At 39.1% G+C, this 23,795-nt stretch overlaps 1 protein-coding gene across 4 annotated transcripts in view; it reads right to left on the bottom strand.

Moving 5' to 3' along the window:
• Positions 1–17,366, bottom strand: part of PATJ (PATJ crumbs cell polarity complex component) — a 354,647-nt gene extending 337,281 nt beyond the window's left edge. For 2 of the 4 annotated variants that reach the window (XM_055305727.1, XM_055305728.1), the window contains exons 1-5: positions 17,218–17,365; positions 5,502–5,558; positions 5,234–5,400; positions 1,756–1,950; positions 258–397 (exon numbers count right to left, since the gene is read on the bottom strand). In XM_055305727.1, coding sequence (XP_055161702.1) covers positions 258–397; positions 1,756–1,950; positions 5,234–5,400; positions 5,502–5,523 — 524 coding nt within the window. In that variant the 5' untranslated portion in view covers positions 5,524–5,558; positions 17,218–17,365. Of the gene's footprint in view, positions 1–257; positions 398–1,755; positions 1,951–5,233; positions 5,401–5,501; positions 5,559–17,217 lie in introns of all 4 variants that reach the window. The other 2 variants (XM_055305729.1, XM_055305730.1) reach the window with 2 other exon arrangements.
• Positions 17,367–23,795: the final 6,429 nt, after the last annotated feature.

Genomic DNA, 23,795 nt, shown 5'->3' with positions numbered 1-23,795 from the left:
ACACAGGCAGAAGGAGAAGCAGGCTCCACGCAGAGAGCCCAATGTGGGACTCGATCCTGGGTCTCCAGGATCATACCTTGGGCTGAAGGCAGTTCTAAACTGCTGAACCACCTGGGCAACCTGGGTTGCCCAAAAAGGGAAAGTATTAACTGCTTTGTTAACTGTTTTTATTACTAGTTTCTTATTCTCTTTAGAATAATGTTTTCAGAAGTATCAGAAAAAAAATTAGCAAAAGGCAAAAGGAACATCCTCCTCACCTGTCTGCTATACTCCCTGGTTGCACCTCCTTCACAAAGATATCAACTTCTCCCAGATTTTGACTTCTAAGGGCCACCACACTAAATCCAAGGCCTCCAGTTGAAGGCCGTTCTATATCAATATATTCAATTTGCCGGCCCTAATGAAAGGGGATTTAAAAAAAAGAAAAAGTCAGTGAAATACATTTAACCACTGTACCCTTTCCAAAGAAATGAAATTACTATTTTCATGAATAACACAAAAAACAGTTCCCCTAAGTCATCTGTATCAAAACAAATAAACAAACAAAAAACCTACACAAAAAAACAAACCAAAAAGCAAAAAATCCCTCAGCATTTCAGCAATAAATTATTTCTGGAAATCCTCTCACTTTATTACTTTCAGTAGAACATAAGAGGGAATGTGCAGCGTTCCACCACCTCAGGGAATCAAAGAGGTATTTTCAGACTTCATTCACATTATGAAATGAAGCCCAAACTGGATGAAAATTCCTGAGAAAAACAACTTTTTCCACAGTAAATCCTATATTACTTTTTATACTGAATCTCTCTAAATTCTCTACAAGCAAAATATATTTTTTAATGAGGAAAGCCAAATAGATATCAAACATATACTAGTGTTCAGCCTAAGTTACAACCTGCTGCATTTGTTAGGGTTGTGTTTTTAATTATATCATGATGAATTAATATTCCATTTTATTAGATTAATTCAAAAGATTATAGAAAGGCCACCATTCAGATGGGTTCTATGTGTAATAAAATATATTTGATTGCTTTACTTAATAATTACATTTATGACATGAGAACTTCATAAGTGTAATCACATAACAAAAGCATCACATAAAAATAATTATTAGAAAGTTAAGAGGATAAAGCTATAAAGTTAAAAAAGGAATTAGGTATAGATTATTTAAATATTTCACCTTAAACAGATTCTTTTTAACCTTAAAATTCAGCTTTCATTTTTTAAAGACACTTATTAGAAGGTGAGTTAAACAAATACAAAGCTAACACATCCAAAAATCCAACAGTCTATTTAATTTTTAATAGGTATTGGAGACAAAACTGGATTATTCTTCAATTTTTTTCTGAGATTTTCTAAATCATATTATCTCTAACTCCCATTAATTCTGTTTTGATAAAAAATTAAAAACAGCTTCAAAGGAATTTCATCACTTCTGGTAACATCAATCTTCCTATAATCAAAATCATAAGAATCATTTGTAGATATGTGTAGATATGTGCTAAATTGGAGTAATTATCTAAAAACTGCTTATCACACAGATATTTTCCTTATTAATTTTAACCCAATAAATTTCCAATACACAGATTAGAAAATAGTATCAATCTTTTCTAACAAAATAAAGATGCAAGCAAGCCACACAAAGTAGCAAATTTTAAGGCAAAATGAGAGAGTATTTTCCTTTTTAAAGAGTATTGTTTAATCTATAACAGGAGAAAGATAGCTAAATAGTCCCATGACAAGATATAACTTTACCTGTGCCATCTGTTGGATGACTGAGTTAAAGTCTTCATTTCCTGACTTAGGAGTCCAAGGAAATAACCCAGAGACAGTCAAATTATTAGAAGGTCTTTGAGCATTCCCATTAGTAATGGCACTGTCTGTAAACACTAATAAACCTTTCCTAGAAAAATCAAAGTTGGTCGAACAATCTGAGGGTATGTGGCTGAGCTGTTGGAGAGAAAAACAAAAAGAATCATCAATAGAAACCTATAGAAAATAAATATTTCTATTCACTAAATATTCTTTTTTGCCCATTACATATATAATCTGCATATTAAATATTTACATATAAAAACACAGATATATGAATCTGTGTTTGTAAGGCTATAAATTTTTTTATCTAGTATTACACAGAATTTTTTTTAAGAGTTTATTTGTTCATGAGAGACACAAAGAGGCAGAGACATAGGCAGAGGGAGAAAGCAGGCTCCCTTCAGGGAGCCCAATGCAGAACTTGACCCTGGGATCACAACCTGAGCCAAAGGCAGACACTCAACCACTGAGTCACCCAGGTGCCCTATACAGAATATTTAATAGTTTAAAATATGTTGCTTTCTGGGGCACCGGGTGGTTCAGTCAGTTGAATGTCCAACTCTTGGTTCCAGCTTGGGTTAAGATCTCAGGGTCACAAGATTAAGGAGTCTGCTTGAGATTCTTTCCCTCTCCTCTCCTCCTCCCTCCTCCTCTGCCCTCTCCCAGCTCACATGCGCTCTCTAAAATAAATAAATCTTAAAAAAAAAAATGTGTTGCTTCCTCCTTCTACCATTACCTCATTAACAGCATGTACAACAGTTCATTACACTTCACATATACATCCAGTCAGTCGGATAAACATGTAAGACACTGAGCCCTTTTGCATTTCCATGTAGAAGGCCACAAAAAAATCCACAGGTAATTTCAACAAAAATAACAATAACAGTATTTACTGAATGATTGCTATGAGCAAGGTCTACATATTATTGCTATACCAAACTCTTACATATTATCTCATTTAATCCTTATAACAGACCTCAGAGATAATATTATTCCATTTGCAAACATGAAAACTAAGACACATAGGTTAAGTAATTTGCCCAAGATTAGTGGCAAATGAATCACAGAGATACTTAAACATCATAGAAAAAGAAAAAAGGGAGAGAGAATCCTGTAATTATGGTGAATAGGAAAATAGAGGTTAATTTTTTAAATATCATTGGCTGATTTGAGTGCTACCACAGTAGAATAAAGGTAACATCAAAAATGAATGTCAGGGCCATGATCCCACGTTCCTGGGATGGAACCCCATGTCAGGCCCCCTGTTCAGCTGAGTTTGTTGCCCTCCACACCCACCTTTGCCTCCCCAACCCATGTTCTCTCTTGTTCACTCTCTCTCAAGTGAATAAATAAAAGCTTACAAAAAAAAAAAAAGAACAAATATCAACAGGATCTGATAGACAAAAATCAACACCCATCAAAATTTTATGAAAACACTAAAAAAAAATCAGATTTTACAGTTGAATGAATAAAAATATGATTATGCATATAACAACTCTAAACTGTATAAATATAAAAGACTGTTATTATGATGGATGGGTTGGCCGAATCCACTCTTAGTCCAGTAACAGATATGTAATGACCTTTCCCAATTTCTATGGCTACCAACAGCATTCACTGTTGCACTACAGGATTCATCCCATGACCAAGGAATACAGAAAGCAGACCATCAATATGGGAAATGCTAAAATTATGGTATAAATTCTGATCTGGAGAAAGAAATTCACAAAAAGACATATGCACAGGATTTAATTCTTAATTAGTTATAAGAAAAATCACTTGCTAAATATTTATGGACATTTTGGTGTATCAGCAAAAACCACTGTTTTCCCAAATTTTATTAATTTTCTCCTAACAACCATGATACATTATCTCCAATTACATTTAAAATTCTGCCAATGAGGGATCCCTGGGTGGCGCAGCAGTTTAGCGCCTGCCTTTGGCCCAGGGCACGATCCTGGAGACCCGGGATCGAATCCCACATCGGGCTCCCGGTGCATGGAGCCTGCTTCTCCCTCTGCCTGTGTCTCTGCCTCTCTCTCTCGGTGTGTGACTATCATAAATAAATAAAAATTAAAAAATAATAAAAAAATAAAAATAAAAATAAAAATAAAATAAAATAAAATAAAATAAAATAAATAAATAAAATAAAATAAAATTCTGCCAATGGGATGCCTGGGTGGCTCAGTGGTTAAGCGCCTGCCACATCAAGTGCCTCATCAGGCTCGCTGCTTCTCTCTCTGCCTATGTCTCTGCCTCTTTCTCTGTGTGTCTCTCATTAATGAATGAATGAATGAATGAATAAAAATAAATAAAATAAAATTCTGCCCAAAGTAATCCATAGGATAGCTACTATTCAAGCCCAGCTTGTAGAATAAATGATTTAAAATCAATTTGTCATCCCAGACCCCAAAACATAGCAACCAAGAGCACAACTAAAACTATTAATTTCTAGTACTCTAAGAAGAGGTGCTATGTATCCAATAAGTCAACACCCGTGTATGTAGAAACTGCAAAAGTCCAGGTACTATGCTATATGTAGTGGAGGAAACATAAGTAAAACAGGAGTTATAATGCTAAAACTTTCTGATCAGAATATCTGTGACATTTAATACTTACTTTGATAATTATTTGACAAGCATTTTTTTAAGATTTTATTTATTTATTCATGAGAGACACAGAAAGAGAAATATAGACATAGGCAGAGGGAGAAGCAGGCTCCTTCCAGAGAGCCCCATGTGGGACTCTATCCTTGGACCCGGGATCATATCCTGAGCTGAAAGCAGACGCTCAAATGCTGAGCTACCCAGGCATCCTAAGCATTTGATATTTGAGAGGTGTAAATAATATGCTACAAGGCTATGATCACTTCTTGCTAGAAAAAGACATCATGAAGAAAATACATTTTATGATTTTCTAAACACCATTTTATGTTTTAAAGAAAATGCTGGAAAAAAGAAAAGAAAAGAAAAGAAAAGAAAAGAAAGAGAAGAGAAGAAAGAAAGAAAGAAAGAAAGAAAGAAAGAAAGAAAGAAAGAAAGAAAGAAAGAAAGAAAATAAATGTTGGGAAGTCTGAAAACACCTGACCTTTACATATTTAAATAAGTGCAACTTATATTCTAAAACCAAACACAAAATTTATCATAAACATTTTAGGTAGGCTTTATGCCCAACATGGGGCTTGAACTCAAGACCCCAACATAAACATTCATATGCTTTACAGAGTGAACCAGCCAGGTACTCCCCCATAAACATTTTTAAACTATCCATGCCAATGCTACCTACAGGTCATAGGGCCCAGTAGAGTCTTCTTGCTGAATTAAGCACACTTAGAGACAGTTGGTCTGTCTCTATCTCCTTCTATCATTCTTTGCTGTTTTGAATATACCAACATGTAAAACCCTGATGAATAACTTACTTGCCCTTTCAGTTGCTTGATGGACTGCTGAAGTGTGAGTATTTGATTGAAGAGAGGGCTCTGTAGTGTCTCATAAAACAGAGAGAGCTTCTCATTCTGTGATGTGTCCCCCTTCTCCTGCAGTTTCATTTTTAGGCGATCAAGAACTTGTAGGACCTGCAGTTTATCTTGTTTGAAGAAGGATATTCAGAGCACAAGTTAATCCCGTCGTACATTCCATTTTCCAACCATTAATTAATTTACTGATAGAAGTATATATCTAGTGTACCTGGGGCAGGATTTTCAGGCATTTTGAATTACTGTCTTCAATCCCTTTTAAAGAAACCTAAAGAAAAATTTCAAAATGCAAAAGATGGTTTTTCCATTAGTGTATAGTGGCTTACAGTTCTATTAAAGAAAAGCTCTAAGAACATTCTTCATCAAAAGACTTCACACAAATTCAAATTCAAATTACAATACGGTGCCACTATATACCCACTAAGATGGCTAAAACTAGAAAAATAAAGACAATTTGTTGAGTGCTGACAAAGACGTGAAGAAACTAGAACTCTCAACATCACTAGTAGGAACATAAAATGGCACATACACTTTGAAAAGTTGTTTGGTAGTTTCTTACAGAGTTAAAAATACACTTACTATATGACTTAGCACTTCCACTCCTAAATACTTACCCCAAAAAATGAAAATACAAACTCACAGAAGACCTATACATGAATGTTCATTGCATTTTTATTTATAAAAGCCCTGAACTAATAACAGATGAATATATAAGCAAACTATAGAATGAAAACAGAATGCTCAGAAATAAAAAGGAAAAAAATTATAAATATATACAACATGGATCGATCTCGAAAACAGTATGTTGAAGGAAAAAAACAAACAAAGGTTACAGACTGTATGATTCCATTCACATGAAGTTCAATCTATAGTTCTAGATTAGTTTACCTGGGCAGGTAGAAAGGAGCTGAATGGTAAGGGATTTAAAGGAGCTTTTGGGGTAATCTTTCTAAATTTTGAATGGGGTACTTACTGTATTCATAGATGTATATATTTGTCAAAATTCGTTGACCTACATATTTTTTTTTTTGAGAGATACAGAGAGAGGCAGAGAGAGAAGCAGGCTCCCCACAGGGAGCCGGATGCGGGACTAGATCCCTGGACTCCGGGATCAGGACCTGAACGAAAGGCAGCCGCTCAACCGGCTGAGCCACCGAGGTGCCCTAACCTACATATTTTAAATCAGAACATTTTATTGTTCACAAATTATACTTCAATAAAGTTGATTTCGATCCTGAACTGGAAAAGAACATCTAAATTATTTAAGAGATGAAGATTTTAGAGAGATTAGGAAAAAAAAATCTCCAAGCTACACAATCCCAGATTCCTACCAATCATCTGAATCTCCAAAACGTAACTACTCAAAATATTGGCATTTTCTGTTTTTATTCCAGGGATTTATTCAAACTGGCCTAAAATGTAATGTAATCACAACTGAAAATGCTAGCAAATCCTCTGCTATGACCAAAATGGCAATTTCACAGTGGTCATTTATACTAATGGTACACTAAGTTGTAGTGAACCATCAAAGAAATAGAGTATTATATAGTCAAAATCCTCTTAACATTAACTCTGGATACAGTCACCGACTGAGGTCTTTATCTTCAAATTCAAGGTCACAAAGTAAGAAAGTGTATTAAAAGCCAGTAAGGGATGCCATCTGCATTGATAAAAGGTCCAAGTATTCCATCCAAATGTTCACTGGATTCAGTGAGAACTACCAAAGAACAGCTGAATAGGGTGTCACAGAGACACTACTGATGAGCTCAGCATCTCAGTTGTACGACCTTTCAAACTACCCATTGACAGGTAACTGAGTAACAAAAGACCATTACAATGGCACTGTCCTTTTCTATAGCAGCCTGAAGCCCTAGAGGATTGACAAGAGCAGCTCTGCAGTCATTAATACATCAACCTCTCTGAAAGAAAGAATGCAAGCTAAAACTCTGAGATGCAATTTTTTTACTGTCAGATTGGCAATTTTTTTTTTAATTAATAGCATGTACTCTAGATGTCATGGAAAAACAGGTGGGAATATAAATTTGCACAATCTTTTAAGAGAGCAACTTAGCAATAGCTATCAATATATTAAACCTGCATTCTCTTTTACTCGGAACAATACTTCTGAGGATCTCTCCTAAAGAAATACTTGCAAAGGTCACACAGATGCATTGTACAAGGATACTTACTTCATTGTTGAGAACAAAACTCCTGGAAAAATTAAACTCTTAAAAGCAATCTGTCATTGTAATAATAAAGTAGGTTGGAATATACTGAAATGAGAACGGGAGGAAAATAGTTAACAGTAAGCCTGTGGCTGCCTCTTTCAGGGAGGGATTCCCAGCTTGATAACCAGAACCCCTTGCAAACACCCTCAAGGTTTTTATTTTTTCCTCAAGGTTTTTAATAGATAAGAGCCCCTCATTTTTAAATGTCAGGAAATACCTGATCTGTCTTAATTGCTTTTTATACATAATCTGAGAATGTATGGATTATGGGTCATGGCTGACTAGAAGATAGGAGACAATCACACAGACACTTTATGTATGTGTAAGTAATGGAGTATAAAACTCAGGATTCCCCAAACACAAAAGGTTTCCTTTGAGAAAAATGTGTTTATACATACTGTTGAGAACTTGGTTAGTAACCCAAAACAAAAACGTGTTCTAAGGTTGAATTTACTCCTGTAAACAAATTAAAAATTACAGCTAAAGTCTGACAGAAATACATTTATAAAGGATTTAATGTCAATCTATATGTAACTAGGTATTTTAAGTGTGTCAATAACATGTCCTAAGAAGAAAAGTGACATTGTTTGGGACACCTACTGGCCAGGAAGAGTTTCTCCAGCAAGAAACTTCCATGCCTACCTCCTGCCTGTAACCGCTGAATCATGAGTAAGGTCTGGTGATGTCTGATCTCTTGTTCGCGTGAGCATGCTTTGATTCAACCCTCTATGTTAACACAAGGATGTTATCAAACATACACAACTGAAGAGGGAAAACAGAAACTTTCAGGATATGCGCATTATTTCTGTAAGAAAAAAATATGTATCTGTATGTAGGTTTTAGTGATTACTTCTAGAATGTGGGGATGGGGAGATAAAAAAGATTAGACTTTAACAGATTTTAGTGCTGTCTGAACTTTATTTTATAACTTAAAAATTAGAAAAGGGGGCACTAGATGGCTCAGTTAATCATCTGTCTTCAGTTCAAGTCATGATTTCAGGGTCCTGGGATGGAGCCCTGGATCAAGCCCGCATTGGGCTCCTGGCTCAGTGGGGGACCTGCTTCTTCCTCTCCTTCTGCCTGCTGCTCCCCCTGCTTGTGCTCTCTGTCAAATAAATAAATAAAATCTTAAAAAAAAAAACCTAAACTAAAAAAGACATAAGATAATGGCTAAGATGGCCTAATGAGAGAGCAAGCAGGTACAAAGATAATGACAACACAACAGTACAATTATATTGTAAGGCATATACATCAATAGCAGAGGTGTATGCCATGTGCTAAGTGAAATCACAAGGGGAGAGGGACTAAACCTGGGTGGGGATGGTTAGAATGCTGGAATAAGAACACATTAGAAACACATTTTTCTTGTAAAAGCTAAAGAAAGAGGTGTAAAAGGAGAGTGATCATTTGCCCTCATTTGCCTAAAATAGTCTCAGAATACAGAACATCATTATGGAGAGTGTTCCATTTCTCTCTCAAAAGTGTTGCAGTTACTGATAGAAAAGATGTGGCATACACACACACGCACACACAAATAGGTATTATTCAGCCATAAAAAAAGAGAGAGACTTTGCCATTTGTGACAACATAGACGGGCCTACAGAGTATTATGCTAAGTGAAATAAGTCAGAGAAAGATAAATGTCGTATGATTTCACTTATACATGAAATCTAAAAAATAAAACGAGTAACCAAACAAAAACAAAAACCACCTCTTAAATAGAGAGAACTGATGGTTGCCAGAGAGGAGGTGGGTGGAGGGATAGATAAAGATGATTAAGAGGTACAAACTTTCATTTATAAATTTTTTTGAAATTGTGTCAGTTTGAATGACATATAGGGCTACCCTTGGTCAGTGGTATTCAAATTTTAGCATGCATCAGAATCACCAGGAGGGCTTGTTGAAACACAACTTGCCAGGGCTCACCCTCAGAGTTTCCAATGCTGCAGGTCTGAAGAAAGCCAGAGAATTTGCAGTTCTAACAAAGTTCCTATGTGATCCTGACACTACTAGCCTAGAGACTGTACACAGGTATAAAAGCTCATAAATTTCTGTGAGGAATATTAACTAGCTTTAAATGACCTAGTATAAGGTCTCTGGACATAGGAAATAATGTTGTTTTTGTATTGGGGAGATTGGTGGTTTTTTTTTTTTTTTTGGTTTTGGGGTTTTTTTTCTTACTGCAAATGTGGACTGCAAAATGGATGCTTAGTTCACAGAAAGATAAGTGCCCAAACTGAGAATAAGCATTTAGAAACCATGAATGTGGCAGAGTAATGCTGATCTATTCAATTTAGTAATAAAACCTTGACTTACCTTGTATTTCTTTTTTTAATGTCATTTTTTTAACAATTCATTTTTCCGATAAATAATGCTACAAAAATATCAGTCCTTGAAAGAGTGGGGGTGCAGGGAAATCCTGATCTCTTCACCAACAGTTTAAGAAGCACAGACTTAAATAGACTTTGAGAGGGCCCTTGTAAATAATGCTAAGTAGACTGGTCTTTATCCTGTAAGCAACAGGAAGTAATTAAAGGCTTTTAAGTAGGGATGTATTGAGTCCAGATTTCTATTTAAAAAGGTAATTCTGGTAATAGGATAGATTAGTGGTCTTCAAACATTTTTAAACACACATTCCCATCAGTGAGAATATGTTGACCGTTCACCTTACTTTTTTATAATTATATACACATACTATTATAAGTTACATGTCATATGTTTTAAAACATACATAAAATAAAAATGCCATGACAATAAGGTAAAAACACTAAAAAGCAAGGTTTATTGTCATCTTCCTACCATCCCAATGGATCACCCTGTATATTTTGGAATCCATGGAGTAGAGTATTCCTCGGTAAGGGTTACCAGTAAAAACTGATTGGCTATCCAACCTCTGACTGATATTTAATAAAGGCTAAACTTTGTCCACCAAGCAGGTCTGGAAAATTACTACAGTCCACGGTGTTAGGTAATATCTAGGGAGGACTAAAGCCTTCAGAGTATACAAGGACAGAAAAAAGAAATACAACACTTGACAGCTGAATATCCAGGAAGCAGTGTACAGGCTAAGTGGTCTTAAGAAATCTTCAACTGGGATCCCTGGGTGGCGCAGCGGTTTGGTGCCTGCCTTTGGCCCAGGGCGCGATCCTGGAGACCCAGGATCGAATCCCACGTCGGGCTCCCGGTGCATGGAGCCTGCTTCTCCCTCTGCCTGTGTCTCTGCCTCTCTCTCTCTGTGTGACTATCATAAATAAATAAAAATTTTAAAAAAAATTTAAAAAGAAAAAAAAAGAAATCTTCAACCAAACAACTCTGAACCATTTGACTATGCTGAGAAACAGGGAATCTTAAGTTTGTTTAAACATGGTAAAGCGGAGTCTAACTTGTCAGAGATAGGCTACCTAGAATTGGTCATCACCTGGATATTAAAAAGCCACAGTGTGCCGCTATCCTCATAGTTGTACAGAGAAGGCATAGTTATTATGCTCAGTGGCTTCCACTCCATCATTGATCGAGAGTTTGAGCTATGAATTTTTCATGTCTGGTTCACTGTAGGATTTGACTGAAGGAAATTATTATAATATTGTGGCCTTTCCTTAATACCCATGCCTTTAGCCATCACCAATTAATGGAGTACTTGAAAAAAGTGATGCAGAGATACAAATTTGATTTAAATTTCTAGGTGGAGGAAACTTATTGAATAGATTTATTAACCTCCTAAGTTCAAGAACTGAAGTGAAATAAGGACCCTGAGAAACATACTTTTCAGATTCCCTATAGCACACAGAAAAAAAAACACCCCAAGACATCATATACTTCTACCTTGAACATTTGGGAGAAAAAGATCACTGGCAATCAGTTTGGCAAACTGCAGGTATTCAGTATCTAACTGCAGATATGAATTGGGAGATCACAAACTCCTCATTGGGAATTCTCCAGAGTGCAAGGGAACCAGGGAGTTCGAACAGTCTAAAAGCCATTAACTTTAAATGAAGTCATGATTTCAGAAGTGATTCAATAATACAAGTCCACGAACAAATTAAAGTTGCTATTGCTTCCTTTGGTGTGCAAAGCTCAGGTTGTATCTAATTATCATGTCTTTGTCCCCAAAGCTCAGCATTTGTGAGGTACCAATTAAATGGGAAACAAACACTCCTAGCCAAAGTAAACACATCTGCTACCATGCTAATGTGGATTCAAGACAGTTGTCATAGTCTCGTATCCCTAACAAATGACGAGGCCTTTTCTTAAACCCGTTACAAGTAAAAGATAATATATTTTTGGCTGCTGCCAAAACACTATATTCCTGGAATTCTAGAAACAGATATATAAATTCCAGAACAATCTTGATATTTTGGGGCCATATGCTTAAGCGTAAGCAACACTTAATCAAGTCCACTGAATGCTGAAATTGAAGATGAACCATACCATTGATAAACTCAGAATCAGAACTGAATTGAGTCAGTTCTTCAGACTAAGCCAGTTGGCTAAGTACTAATTTTCTTATTGAACTATTCAAAGTAAATCAATGCATATCAATATTCTGCCTGTGATTTGGCCAGTGTTTAAGAAGGAAGTTAAACTGTTTTATGGTAATCTTTTGTATTTCTGTTGGCAGTTTTCTCTAATGATTGACCAAAAAAAAAAAAATCCCCAAATCTGAGCAATTTTCACACTTGTGGATCTCTAACTAGTGTAACTACTGTAACTAGTCCCCCACTGGGAAGATCCAGGCATTCATAAATGATTACTTTTCACCTCAAATATTCTGTTCAATTCTCCCCACGCTGTAGGCTGTATGCCCTTCTCTCCAGAAATACCATCAGGGCATTTTCCGGCATTCTTTGTGATATTCCAAACAATCCTAGAAATTGTGAAATAGACCAAACAAGGTTTGCCACCAATGTTCATCTTCCTCTCCTTCTTCCTCCTGACCTTTTCCCAAGACCATTTTATCTGTCACTAAATCACATAATTCACCTTTTGGTGTCTACTAAGCACCAAACGCAAGGTCATTCTGTAAAACATCTCCTTTAACTTAACAACATAGTATTATTATCATCCTCAATCTGCAGTTGCAGAGAACTTACTAAAACTTCAAAAAAGCAGGAAGAGAAATTTCACCTTGGGAGGAGGGAAGGTCAACTGTTAATGACTTTAAAAATGAGAGTTGGATATTTCACATTTTTAACGGAGAGAGAATGTTTGTCAATCTAAACCTCAGCATCCACTTAACTCACTCCCCCTCCTACCATACTCTTGTCCTGGGGCTTCATTAAAATCTCCAGAAATTAACTCCAAGGGGTCCTGACTGCCCTTTTCAAGGCAGAAGTCTTATCCGGCCCCTATTGTCAAAGTCACAATGATCAATTAGGGGCCAAAGTTACATGAAAATTTGCCCCTGAAAGCTACCTACTAACTAGGCAAGATATGCAGAGCACCGGAAAAAAAAAAAAAAGGCAGGACTGATTTTGGTTTTGTTTTTAAGAGTAAGATCAACATGAGAGAACGCTCACCTGACAGAGACTTTACTCTTTTTTCTTTTTAAGTTTAAGTAATCTCTACACCTAACATGGGGCTAGAACCCACAACTCCAAGAACAAGAGTTGAGTCACATGCTCCTCCAACTGAGGCAGCCAGGAGCCTCCCACTAACCTCTTTTAACCTGAAGGCAGCTTTACAGATTCATGTAATCAATATACAGTGAATTCAAATATGAAATTCTTAAAACACACACTACCTTTGTTCACAATATTGTCATTCGATGGGTTTTTAAACTATATAAATGGCCACCACACTATATATTTATCCTTCAGCAATTTGTTTTATCTTATCCTTACAGTTTTAAGATTTAGTCTGAGAATATATGCAGCTTCTTTATTCACTGTAACTAGTAAACAGCCTTTCACTGGAGGAATTTGTTCCCCAATCTCCTGTGAATGAGAATTTAGATTGTTTCCTATTGGTGACAAACGCAAAAAAGGATTAGAACTAAATACCTACCTCACTAATCTGTTTTCCCATTGATTCAATAACCAATTCATAAAATAAGGAATATTCTATACCCTATGAGCTTTGAAATCATGGAGACCTGGGATCTACTGCTAGGATCAGCTCTGTGTTCTTGTGCCAATTGTTTAAATTTCCCTATACCTCCAATTCCTCATTCGTGAAAGAGTTAATGAAAATTACTACATACTTACAGTTAAAAGGACAAGACAAGGTCTCATAAAACATAAAGCCTGGCACACAGCCTACATTCAATACAGAGTAGCGACTACTGTTAGCAACAACATTGCTTTTCTTTTTTTTTTTTTATTTTTTTCTTAACAACATTGCTTTTCAATCAAAATTATTTAAAGTATTTTAGGGGCTTCAAAAAAACTAATAATTTTTTTAGCTGAGATTTTGCTGTGTACTCCATAATGGTTATTTCTCAGCAGACAGAACACAAATGTTCAGTAATGCAATAAACACAAGGGAGGGGAGAGTGGGAAGGCCAATAACTTGGGAATTTTAAAAACCTATTTATAAGTAGGAACATAAGTGCTTCAGTCAACTAAACCCTCTCAAGGATAAACATACTCATGGTGAATCCTAACCCAGTGCTGTTCAACAGAACACTGTGAACCACAAAAATAACTCCAATTTTTCTAGTAGCTGCTGAAAAAAGTTAAAAGCAACACTGAAAGTTAATTTTAATAATATATTTTACTTCACCCAATATATACAACCATTTCAACATGTAAATAATATTAAAATATTAATGAGGTATCTTTGTTTCTTTTACACTAAATCTAAAAAAAAAAAATCTGACATGTCTTTTACATTTGCAGCACCTCTCCATCCCAACTGGACCTATCTGAAGTGCCCAATATGTGCAAGTAGCTAACCATGTTGACAGCACAGTTTTTACCTATGGCTTTTCAGAAAGATCCCTGTACAGTTTTGTTTACCAGCTAAGATGGTCTCTAAGGCTTTTATCAAAGTAACTCACAAACTTCAGTTCTTCCCAATAAAAATAGCACAACTCCATTAACTTTGTCAGAATTTATCAGAGTGGAAGAACAAAAGGGGAGAGAATATGGCTCACAGTTTTATAAGACACATTCTTAAACAGGATTTAATTTCAACCTCCCCGAAGCTCACTGAGGTAGATCATTTGCACATGGGAAAACAGAGGACCAGGGTTAAGTGACTTGTCAAGAGTTATATGGTAAGTGGACCCAGTACCATGTCTCCAAACCCCACAGGCTGCACAGCTGTACAAACGCAAAACATAAGTGGGCTCTTCATCTTCGGCAAAGATCCACCCCAATGACTGAAGTAAGAGTAATGACAGGCTTTAAATTTCTATTTGCACCAACACTTAAAATGAGGGCTTTAAAAAAGGCATCCAAATCTATACAAAAACATCTGAGTACGAGCAAACCATAGATAGCAATGGTCAAGTGATCTCAAATATAAAGATGGAATAGTTTTGGCCCTCAAAAATTTACTACCAAGGTGAGCAAATCTTTACAAATTAAATTCCATTTTGGCTTCCCCAACCTAATGTATTTTTTTAAACTTTAACAAAGCAAGGAAACTCAGACTACTTGATTGTTTAGTTTAAGGACAGTTACTAAATGCTTTTAAGTAAAAATACAATTCAAAGGATTACCGAAGGGACACCTGGGTGGCTCAATGGTTAAGCATCTGATCCCTGGGTCTGCGGATTGAGTCCACATTGGGCTCCCTGCATGGAACCTGCTTCTCCCTCTGCCTATGTCTCTGCCCACCCCACCCCCCTGTGTGTGTGTGTGTGTGTGTGTTTGTGTGTGTGTGTGTCTCATGAATAAATAAGTAAAAGCTTTAAAAACAACAACAATGGATTACTGAATGCTGAACCCCTAAGAATCACAAGGTTCTAGTAGTAAACTTACTGTGGGAAAATACACAGGTTTCCCTTTTTAAGAATACTAAAGACAAGATACCACAATTTTATTAGTGATTACTTTCAGTGCTGGGTGAGTTTATTTTCTCCAATGTTCTATGACAAATATAGGTTAGCTTTATAGTTTAATATTAATAAATGAGTTAAACTTATTAAGGCCTTCAGAGGTGCCTGTTTGGCTCAGCCAGTAGAGCATGTAACTCTCAATCTCTCTGGGTGAGTTTGAGCCCCAATCTTGGAGGTAGAGTTTACTTTAAAAATAATAAAATAAATGTATTAAGGCCTTTAAACACAGATACGAGCTTAATACAATTTCTTTTCCATTTTTTTAATTTTCTTTATTTTTTTTTCTTTTCCATTTTAAACACAACTATTATTCTAATGCCAAAGTCATCTTATGTGACTTTTAACAGGATCTCAATTAGCAAGAGCAAATCTCTTCAGAACGGAGTCAACAAGTTCTATCTCATAAAGTACCTTCCAGCTCCGATATTTATTAACTTTTTAATTATTTTAAAAATGTAATAACCCTTATATAAGCGGCAGAAGCCCAGAAACATAAAGTTCATTTTAGTTAAAAGTCACAATCCGCCCGCCCCCCACCCACCCTTTTCTGATACAGCGCAATGAAGCAATTTGAGTTTTTAGGCTCACAAGCTTTTTTCTAAAAAAAAAAAAAAAAAAAAAAAAAAGTGTACAAATGAATTTGCAGCCAATAGGAGCTTATACCCTAGAATGTGATATCATCATTCTCAGCGTAACTGAGATTTCTTCTTCTTCTAGGTCTCCAGGAGGCTTCTTCATCAAGAAACACTTGGTCGTTGCGCACCTATCCTGGGCCAGACTCTAAACACACCTTAGAAGCAACTTAAAGACAAACAGGGCCCTGAAAGGCCAACCCTCTCGATCGCAGGGACAAACCAGTAAACAACTAATTCGAATCCAAAGTGGCAAGAGCCATCTGGAGCTGTGACAAAGTGCCAAATGAACACTCCTGGCGGAGATGATTTTGGCACACCTCCTGGGTGCGCCGCCGGGGGGGGGGGGGGAAAGGGGGGGCTCGGAGTGGGGGAGGGGAGGACTTGAACATGTGCTCCTGAGCTGGACTTCAGGCAGGAATCCAGCCGTAGCCCCAGAAGCTGGAAGCCACAGTACTTTCCATCCGATCCTCCCCATCTAAAAATAAAAAAAAAGCGAGGCTCGCAGAGCCCAGGGCTGACCGGCGGCCCGGGAACCCGGCTACGTGACCCGCCGGCCCGCAGGTGGGGCCGGGGCCAAGCCGTCCTCTCCGGTACGATCCGGGGGCCCCCGACCCCCTCCTTCTGCGGGCCCGCGCCGGCCACCACCTGTTCACTCCTCTCACGGTCCCCAGTGGAGGAAGAGACTCCGCCCCGCTCGGGGGCCAAGATGCGATCCCCGCCAGCCCCGGAACAGGAGCGGGCCGAGATTTGAGCGCCGCCAGGGCCTGGCGAGGCTGCGCGGCTCCGCGGCCGGCGGCCCCCGCGAGCGGGGCACCGAGCGGGCCGGGGCGCGGGGGGGGGGGGGCGGCGGCGGGGGGTCCCCCGGGCCCCAGGGCGGCGCCCCGCACCCTCCGCGGGGCTGGCGGGGCGCCCACCGCCTCCCGGGGGCGGGCGCAGGGCGCGCTGCGGGGCGGGGAGGCGGGCTCGGACGCCGGGGGAGAGGAGAGCGGTGCCGCCCGCCTGGGGCGCGGGGAGCAGCGCCCCGCCCTGCACGCGCCCGCCCCGCCGGGACCCCCGCCTTACCTGGGCTGGCGGCGGCGCGGCCTCGGGCCTGCCTCACCTGGGCGGAAGTGAGCGGCCCCGGGTGACCGCGCCTCACCTGGCAGGCCCTGCCCTCCCCGCGACCCTCCCCGCCCGGGGCGGGGCGCGGCGCCGGGGTGGCGCGGGAGGCGACTCGGAGGCGGGAGGGCGGGGGCGGCGGGCTTCCCTCTTTGCTGCAGGTGAAAGTCGCCTGGCTGGGGGCGGGTTAGAGAACCTGCGAAGGGAGGGGTCTGGGGGACGAGCGGGCAGGTAAACCGCCAAGGGGTGCGGGCAGCCGGCGCCAGTGGGTAGGGAGAGCTGGCTGCACAGGTGTTGCAGGAGGGCCGGGGGGAGAGCGGGACCCAAGGTCAAGCAAGGGAAAGGAGGATATGGATGAAAACTCGGTCAGATCTAACTAGTCCCCTACATTCCCTTTCCTTTCAGTTCGGTCATCTCTCCCTTGTGTTTTCTATATGGGCTGATCCAACATAAAATCCTAAGAAGTACACCTGGGCAAATTTAGTTGGGGGAATAAAGGAATCAGGCAATATGGGTCTGCAATATGCCGGGCACTAGCTTATACATGCTGATGTGGAAAACAAGGCAGAAGAAAAAATATTAACTTTCCTTACCATCTACAGCCCATTGACAAGCCCTTGAAACAGGCAGAGAAACTGTATTCTAGCAACTCCGGTGCCTGGATGTTAATACCTTGCTAAGGGCAAGAGGCAATCTTAGCATGGCCCCCAGGATCCTGTAAGTCTACTTTACCATATAAAAAATTCCTTTGGAAACTTAATCTCTACCCACAAGATACATGTTGGTAGTCATCCTCCAAGGATATGACCCACTGATTTACATCTAAAAGGTCTCAAGCCTGAGAGTTTACTAAATAATAATAAATGACCTTTCCCAGTAATAGCCAGCCCCCTCCAGATCCTGGAAACTTTCTTTCCAAAATACCTCACAAAATACCTAGGGCTTACGCTATCCCTAACCCCTCCCAACTTGAAAGTCTATAAATGGGCCACTTCCTCTTGACCAGCATGAAGCTCTTTCTGCCTGCCGTAGATGTTATCCCCATGCTTTAAAAAAAAAAAAACAAAAAACATTTTTTGCGCCAAAGATGTCTCAAGAATTCTTTCTTGGCTGTTGACTTTGAACCTGACACATCTTTCCTACCTCATTTTCCATACTTCATTTTCTCTGTGAAGAAATTGATGAAAAGGGCAGCCCCGATGACGCAGCGGTTTAGCGCCGCCTGCAGCCAGGGGCGTGATCCCGGAGACCCTGGATCAAGTCCCAGGTCGGGGTTCCAGCGTGGCGCCTGCTTCTCCCTCTGCCTGTGTCTCTGCCTCTGTGTGTGTGTGTGTGTGTGTGTCTCAATAAATACATAAATACATACATACATACATACATACATAATAAATAAAATCTTTAAAAAAAGAAAGAAAGAAATTGATGAAGAAACTGCTCCTGATAGGTCAAGTGATTTGCCCAAAGTTTGGGACGACATAGGATTTTCTGACTTTTGAATCCTGTGTTGACTTCACTGTACGTTTTAACATTTTTATTCTTTATTTTTTAATATTTTATTTATTTATTCATGAGAGACAGAGAGAAGCAGAAACATAGGCAGGCTCCCAGCAGGGAGCAGATGTGGGACTCAATCCTGGACCCTGGGATCACACCCTGAGCCAAAGGCAGGCGCTCAACCACTGAGCCACCCAGGTGCCCCAGTTGAGCCACCCAGGTGCCCCATAAATAAAATCAACCGCTGAGGCTGCTTCACCCACTTCTTCTCCCTCTGCTCCTTCCTGTCACTCATGCACTCACACACTCTCTCTCAAAAAAATAAAATCTTAAAAAAAAAAGAACTTTTATCCTCATAGCACAATTGAAAGGAAAATACGGAGATTTCCCATATACCTTTTACTCCCACACATGCACAGCTTCCTCCTCAATCAACATCCACTACCAGAATGGTATGTCTGTTACCATTGATGAACCTGTATTGACAAATCATAATCACCCAAAGTCCACTTTTTACATTAAGGTCCACTCTTGGTGTTGTACATTCTATGGGCTTAAACAGATAGTGACACGTATCTACCATTATTACAGTATCATACAGAGTATTTTCACTGCCTTAAAAATCGTCTCGTGCCCTGCCTATTCATCCCCCATTCACCCCCCCCCCAACTCCTGGCAGCCACTGGTCTTTTTATTCTCTCTGTAGTTTTGCCTTTCCCAAAATATCAGATAGTTGCAATCATACAGTATATAGCCCTTTTACATCAGCTTCTTTTACTTACAAATATGCATTTAAGGGGCACCTGGGTGGCACAGCTGGTTGGGCACCTGACTCTTGGTTTCAGCTGGGGTTGTGATCTCAGGGGTGTGGGATCAAGCCCCACGTCAGACTCTGCTAGGAGCAGGGTCAGCTTGGAATTCTTTCCCTCTCTCATGGCCTCTCCCCCAGCACTTGAACTCTCTCTCTCCTAAAATAAATATTAAAAAAATATATATTTTAGGGCAGCCCCGGTGGCTCAATGGTTTAGCACCACCTTCAGCCCAGGGTGTGATCCTGGAGACCCGGGATCAAGTCCCATGTCAGGGTCCCTGCATGGAGTCTGCTTCTCCTTCTGCCTGTGTATCTGCCTTTGTCTGCATGTGTGTGTGTGTGTCTTTCATGAATAAATAAATAAAATCTTTAAAAATAAATAAATAAAATAAAATAGAGTCAGAAGGCCTGAAGAGGGAGTGCTCATGCCCTACCAACTTGAGGTCAATTGCAGACCCCCAAAAGAAGCCTATTTTACTACCCCAGCAAAAGGCAGGAAGATTTTTCTCCTTGCCTAGCAATAGCCCAGCCAATGAGAAGCTGCCACAAATCAACTAATGACAAACCATCACCAACCTGAACTCTCACTTTCCTCCAATGGACCTTTGTTCGAAGTAGTCCCTCTCAGCTTCCTCTCTTTTCTCTATAAAGTAACACTCATTTCTTATGTTCTCCTAATTTGATGATGTTTTGCCATAATTTGCATGACTCAAATTGCAATTCCTCTTTTATTTCTGAAAAAAAAAAAAACATTTTGCTAGTGAAATAATTGACTTTTATTTTCAAGGTCAACAATGCCAAGGAGCTTAAATAGGATTTTGAATACGATACAGGGTTGTTGGTTTTTTTTTTTTTTATGAAAGGTTAATCAGAAGCAATATAAAAAAAATGGATTGACAAACTTAGAGAAAGGGCCTGGAATCAAAAAGAAGGAAGAAGCCACTATAGCAAGGTAAGTGGGAAATCATAAATATCTGAAATAGGGGAAGAATATAGGATTGAAAAAAAAGGGAACACTTAAAAATAACAGTTTCTTACTGATTAGATAAAGGGATTACTGAAGAATAAGGAGAAAACTAAAGCATAAAGATAATTCTAAATTTTGAACCTGATAGAAGGGATATTTTTTTAAAATTTTTTATTTTATTTTATTTTTATTTATTTATGATAAGCACACAGTGAGAGAGAGAGAGAGAGGCAGAGACACAGGCAGAGGGAGAAGCAGGCTCCATGCACCGGGAGCCGGACGTGGGATTCAATCCCGGGTCTCCAGGATCGCGCCCTGGGCCAAAGGCAGGCGCCAAACCACTGCGCCACCCAGGGATCCCTGATAGAAGGGATATTGATGGTGAAACTGAGAAAAGCCCAACTTACTCTATTTTGTTTTTTCTGAGAAGCAGACTCTGATAAAGTCAGTTGTAGGTCCCACATTTGAGATTCAGGATGAAATGTAAAGGCACAGAGTAGGCCTTATTAAGTGATGAGTCAGTTAATTGGATAGTAGGCAGTTGGATTGGTATACGAAAGAGAGGACACAATTGGAAATCCTTGAGATACAACAGCATAAATGTAGTAAAATTCCAAATATACAGCAGGCTCTAATAAATATCTACCAGGGATGCCTTGCTGGCTCAGTGGGAGGGGTATGTGACTCTTGATCTGGAGGTTGTGAGTTCAAGCCCCATGTTGGGTGTACAGATTACTAAAAATAAAACAAACAAACAAAAAGTCTGCCAGAGCTTTGATATTATGAGTTTATCATGAGAGGAAAAAAATGTCCATCAAAGTGAAATGAAAAAGAAAAATTTTTGGAGGGCAACAACATTTTATCTTTTAATTCTTTTAACGTTTTTATCCTAACCATGGAAATGGGAGTCAGGTTAGTTTCTTTCTTTCTTTTGTTTTCCTAAGATTTTATTATTATTTTTAAAAGTAATCTCTATACCCAAGGTGAGGCTCAAACTTACAACTCCAAGATCAAGCAATTGCATGCGCTACCCACTGAGCCAGCGAGGACCCCCCCCCCCAATTGGTTTCCTCAGGAAGTTTTGTGATGGGTGAAACAAACTGTTAATGTAATTAGGTCTATGCTAGAGTCTTAGAAATGGAAAGAGCCAATGTGCAGAGCCCTTAAATCCCAGACGAACTTTGCTTCAGGCTTCACTAGTAATCTTCTTTCCTAATGTTTCTATACAGCAATTTCCATATCAGACTGTGGTATTCAGTCTTTTGCTTTCTAAACAGTTGTGTATAATTTACACATGACAAAGAAATTTGACATTGAAGACATACCAAGAATAGAAATTGAAGAATTTATTAAAATGAGAAGATGTCATAATCATGTGATGAGAGACTATGTGCACAAAGAAATAAAGTCATGTATTTTACTGAGCCATAATAAAATAGATTAAGGGGCGGTAAGAAGAGGAAGTGATTTTTTTTGTTTGTTTACTTGTATTTTTTGGTGGAGAATGTGGGCAGTGACCTGAGAATGTGAATTTTCAAGTGTACCATCAGTTCAAGAGTTAAAAATTCTGGGATGCCTGGGTGACTCAGCGGTTGATCCCAGCAAAGTCCCTCATCGGGCTCCCTGCATGGAACGTGCTTCTCCCTCTGCCTATGTCTCTGCCTCTCTCTCTCTCATTCTGTGTGTCTCATGAAGAAATAAATAAAATCTTTAAAAAAAAAACTGAGCGCAGAAATTCTAAATTTCCTATCACTTAAATCTTCAATTAAGCATAAATATTTTAATTTGAAAATACCATAGTAGAAGTGTGACTCTTGATCTTCCAGTTGTAGGTTCAAGCCCCACCTGGGGTGTAGAAATACTTAAAAAAATTAAAAATAGCATAGTAATGCCAAAAAATTGGCTTAAGAAAAATTTTAAATGTAGTTACAGTACTAAAATATTACTGCTAATAATCTCCTCTCCTCCTATCCCAAAATGATACTTCTCATAGTACATTATCTCATTTACCTCAAAGTGTGGTCTCTGGATTAGCAATCTCAGCATCACTAGGAAACTCTTGGGACATGCAAATGATCCTGCCCCACCTTAAATTTTCATAACCAGAAACAAGATGGATCCCATTGTTGGTGTTTTTTTAAAAAATATATTTTATTTATGTATTGGGGAGAAAGAATGAGTGAGTGAGAGAGAGAGAGCAAGCACAAGTGGCAGCAGAGGGAGAGGGAAGGGGAGAAGCCGACTACTGGATGAGCCAAGATCCCTGATATGGGGCTTGATCCCAGGACCTGAGATCAGAACCAGAGCTGAAGGCAGCTGCTTAACCGGCTAAGCCACCCAGGGCCCCTCCCCCCCAACATTCTTGGTGTTTTACCAAACCTTCCAGAGAACTCTGATGCTCCCTAAAATTTGAGAACCACTGCATAATGCAATTCTTCAAAATTAGTGCTACTGTGAATGAAGAGGACCAAATTCAAATATTTTTACGTCAGAGAAAATGCCTTACTCTCACTAAAGAAAATAAACCTGTTGCCCAGTATAAAAAAATATCCCCATTACTGAACTTTCAGAATATACAAAAATTAGGAAAGAAGGAGCAAAAAAACTTCAACTTTCCACTTAGTGTAGTGGTAAATTCTTTAATCTCCTTTTCTTACAGGCCCTTTCGTTCGCATAAATGCCCACTATTAAAAATAAAAGTGTAATGCCTATTTTTGTGATGGGCTCCTTAAATCCGAGCCTTCCACAAATTCTTCTCTAAGCCAACAGACAGGTCATTATATCCTAATAGTTAGAGCACAGCACAGTTTCTGAAATCGGGCACACATCAATTTGATTCCAATTCAGTAACTAGCGTCGACATGCTTTGTAGCGTCTTTGAGCCTGGCTCTTTGATTTTTATTTATTTATTTATTTATTTATTTATTTATTTATTTATTTATTTATTTATTTATTTATTTATTTATTTATTTATTTATTTATTTTTTGAGCCTGGCTCATTATCTGTAAACCCAAATCCTAGCAGGACTAGCGGAGATAATGTTTGTAAAGCGCTTAACAAATCGCCGGGGGCCGTTGGCACTTTTATAAGTGGAAAAGTCACAGCAAGATTAGCTCAGCGGTGGAGGCAGGGCCGCGGATTCTCAAAGCGAGCCTTCTTGGGGATCCGCAGCTCTCCCAGGTAAATCCCCCGCCCTGAAGGGAAAAGAACCCGTCTGCAGCCGGGGCACGGTCCCTTTAAGAGGATGAGCTTCGCTCGCTCCGCCCTTT

This window comes from Nyctereutes procyonoides, unplaced genomic scaffold, assembly GCF_905146905.1.
Source record: "Nyctereutes procyonoides isolate TBG_1078 unplaced genomic scaffold, NYPRO_anot_genome, whole genome shotgun sequence".
NCBI lineage: Eukaryota > Metazoa > Chordata > Mammalia > Carnivora > Canidae > Nyctereutes > Nyctereutes procyonoides.
This window is presented reverse-complemented; position numbering and strand designations above follow the sequence as displayed.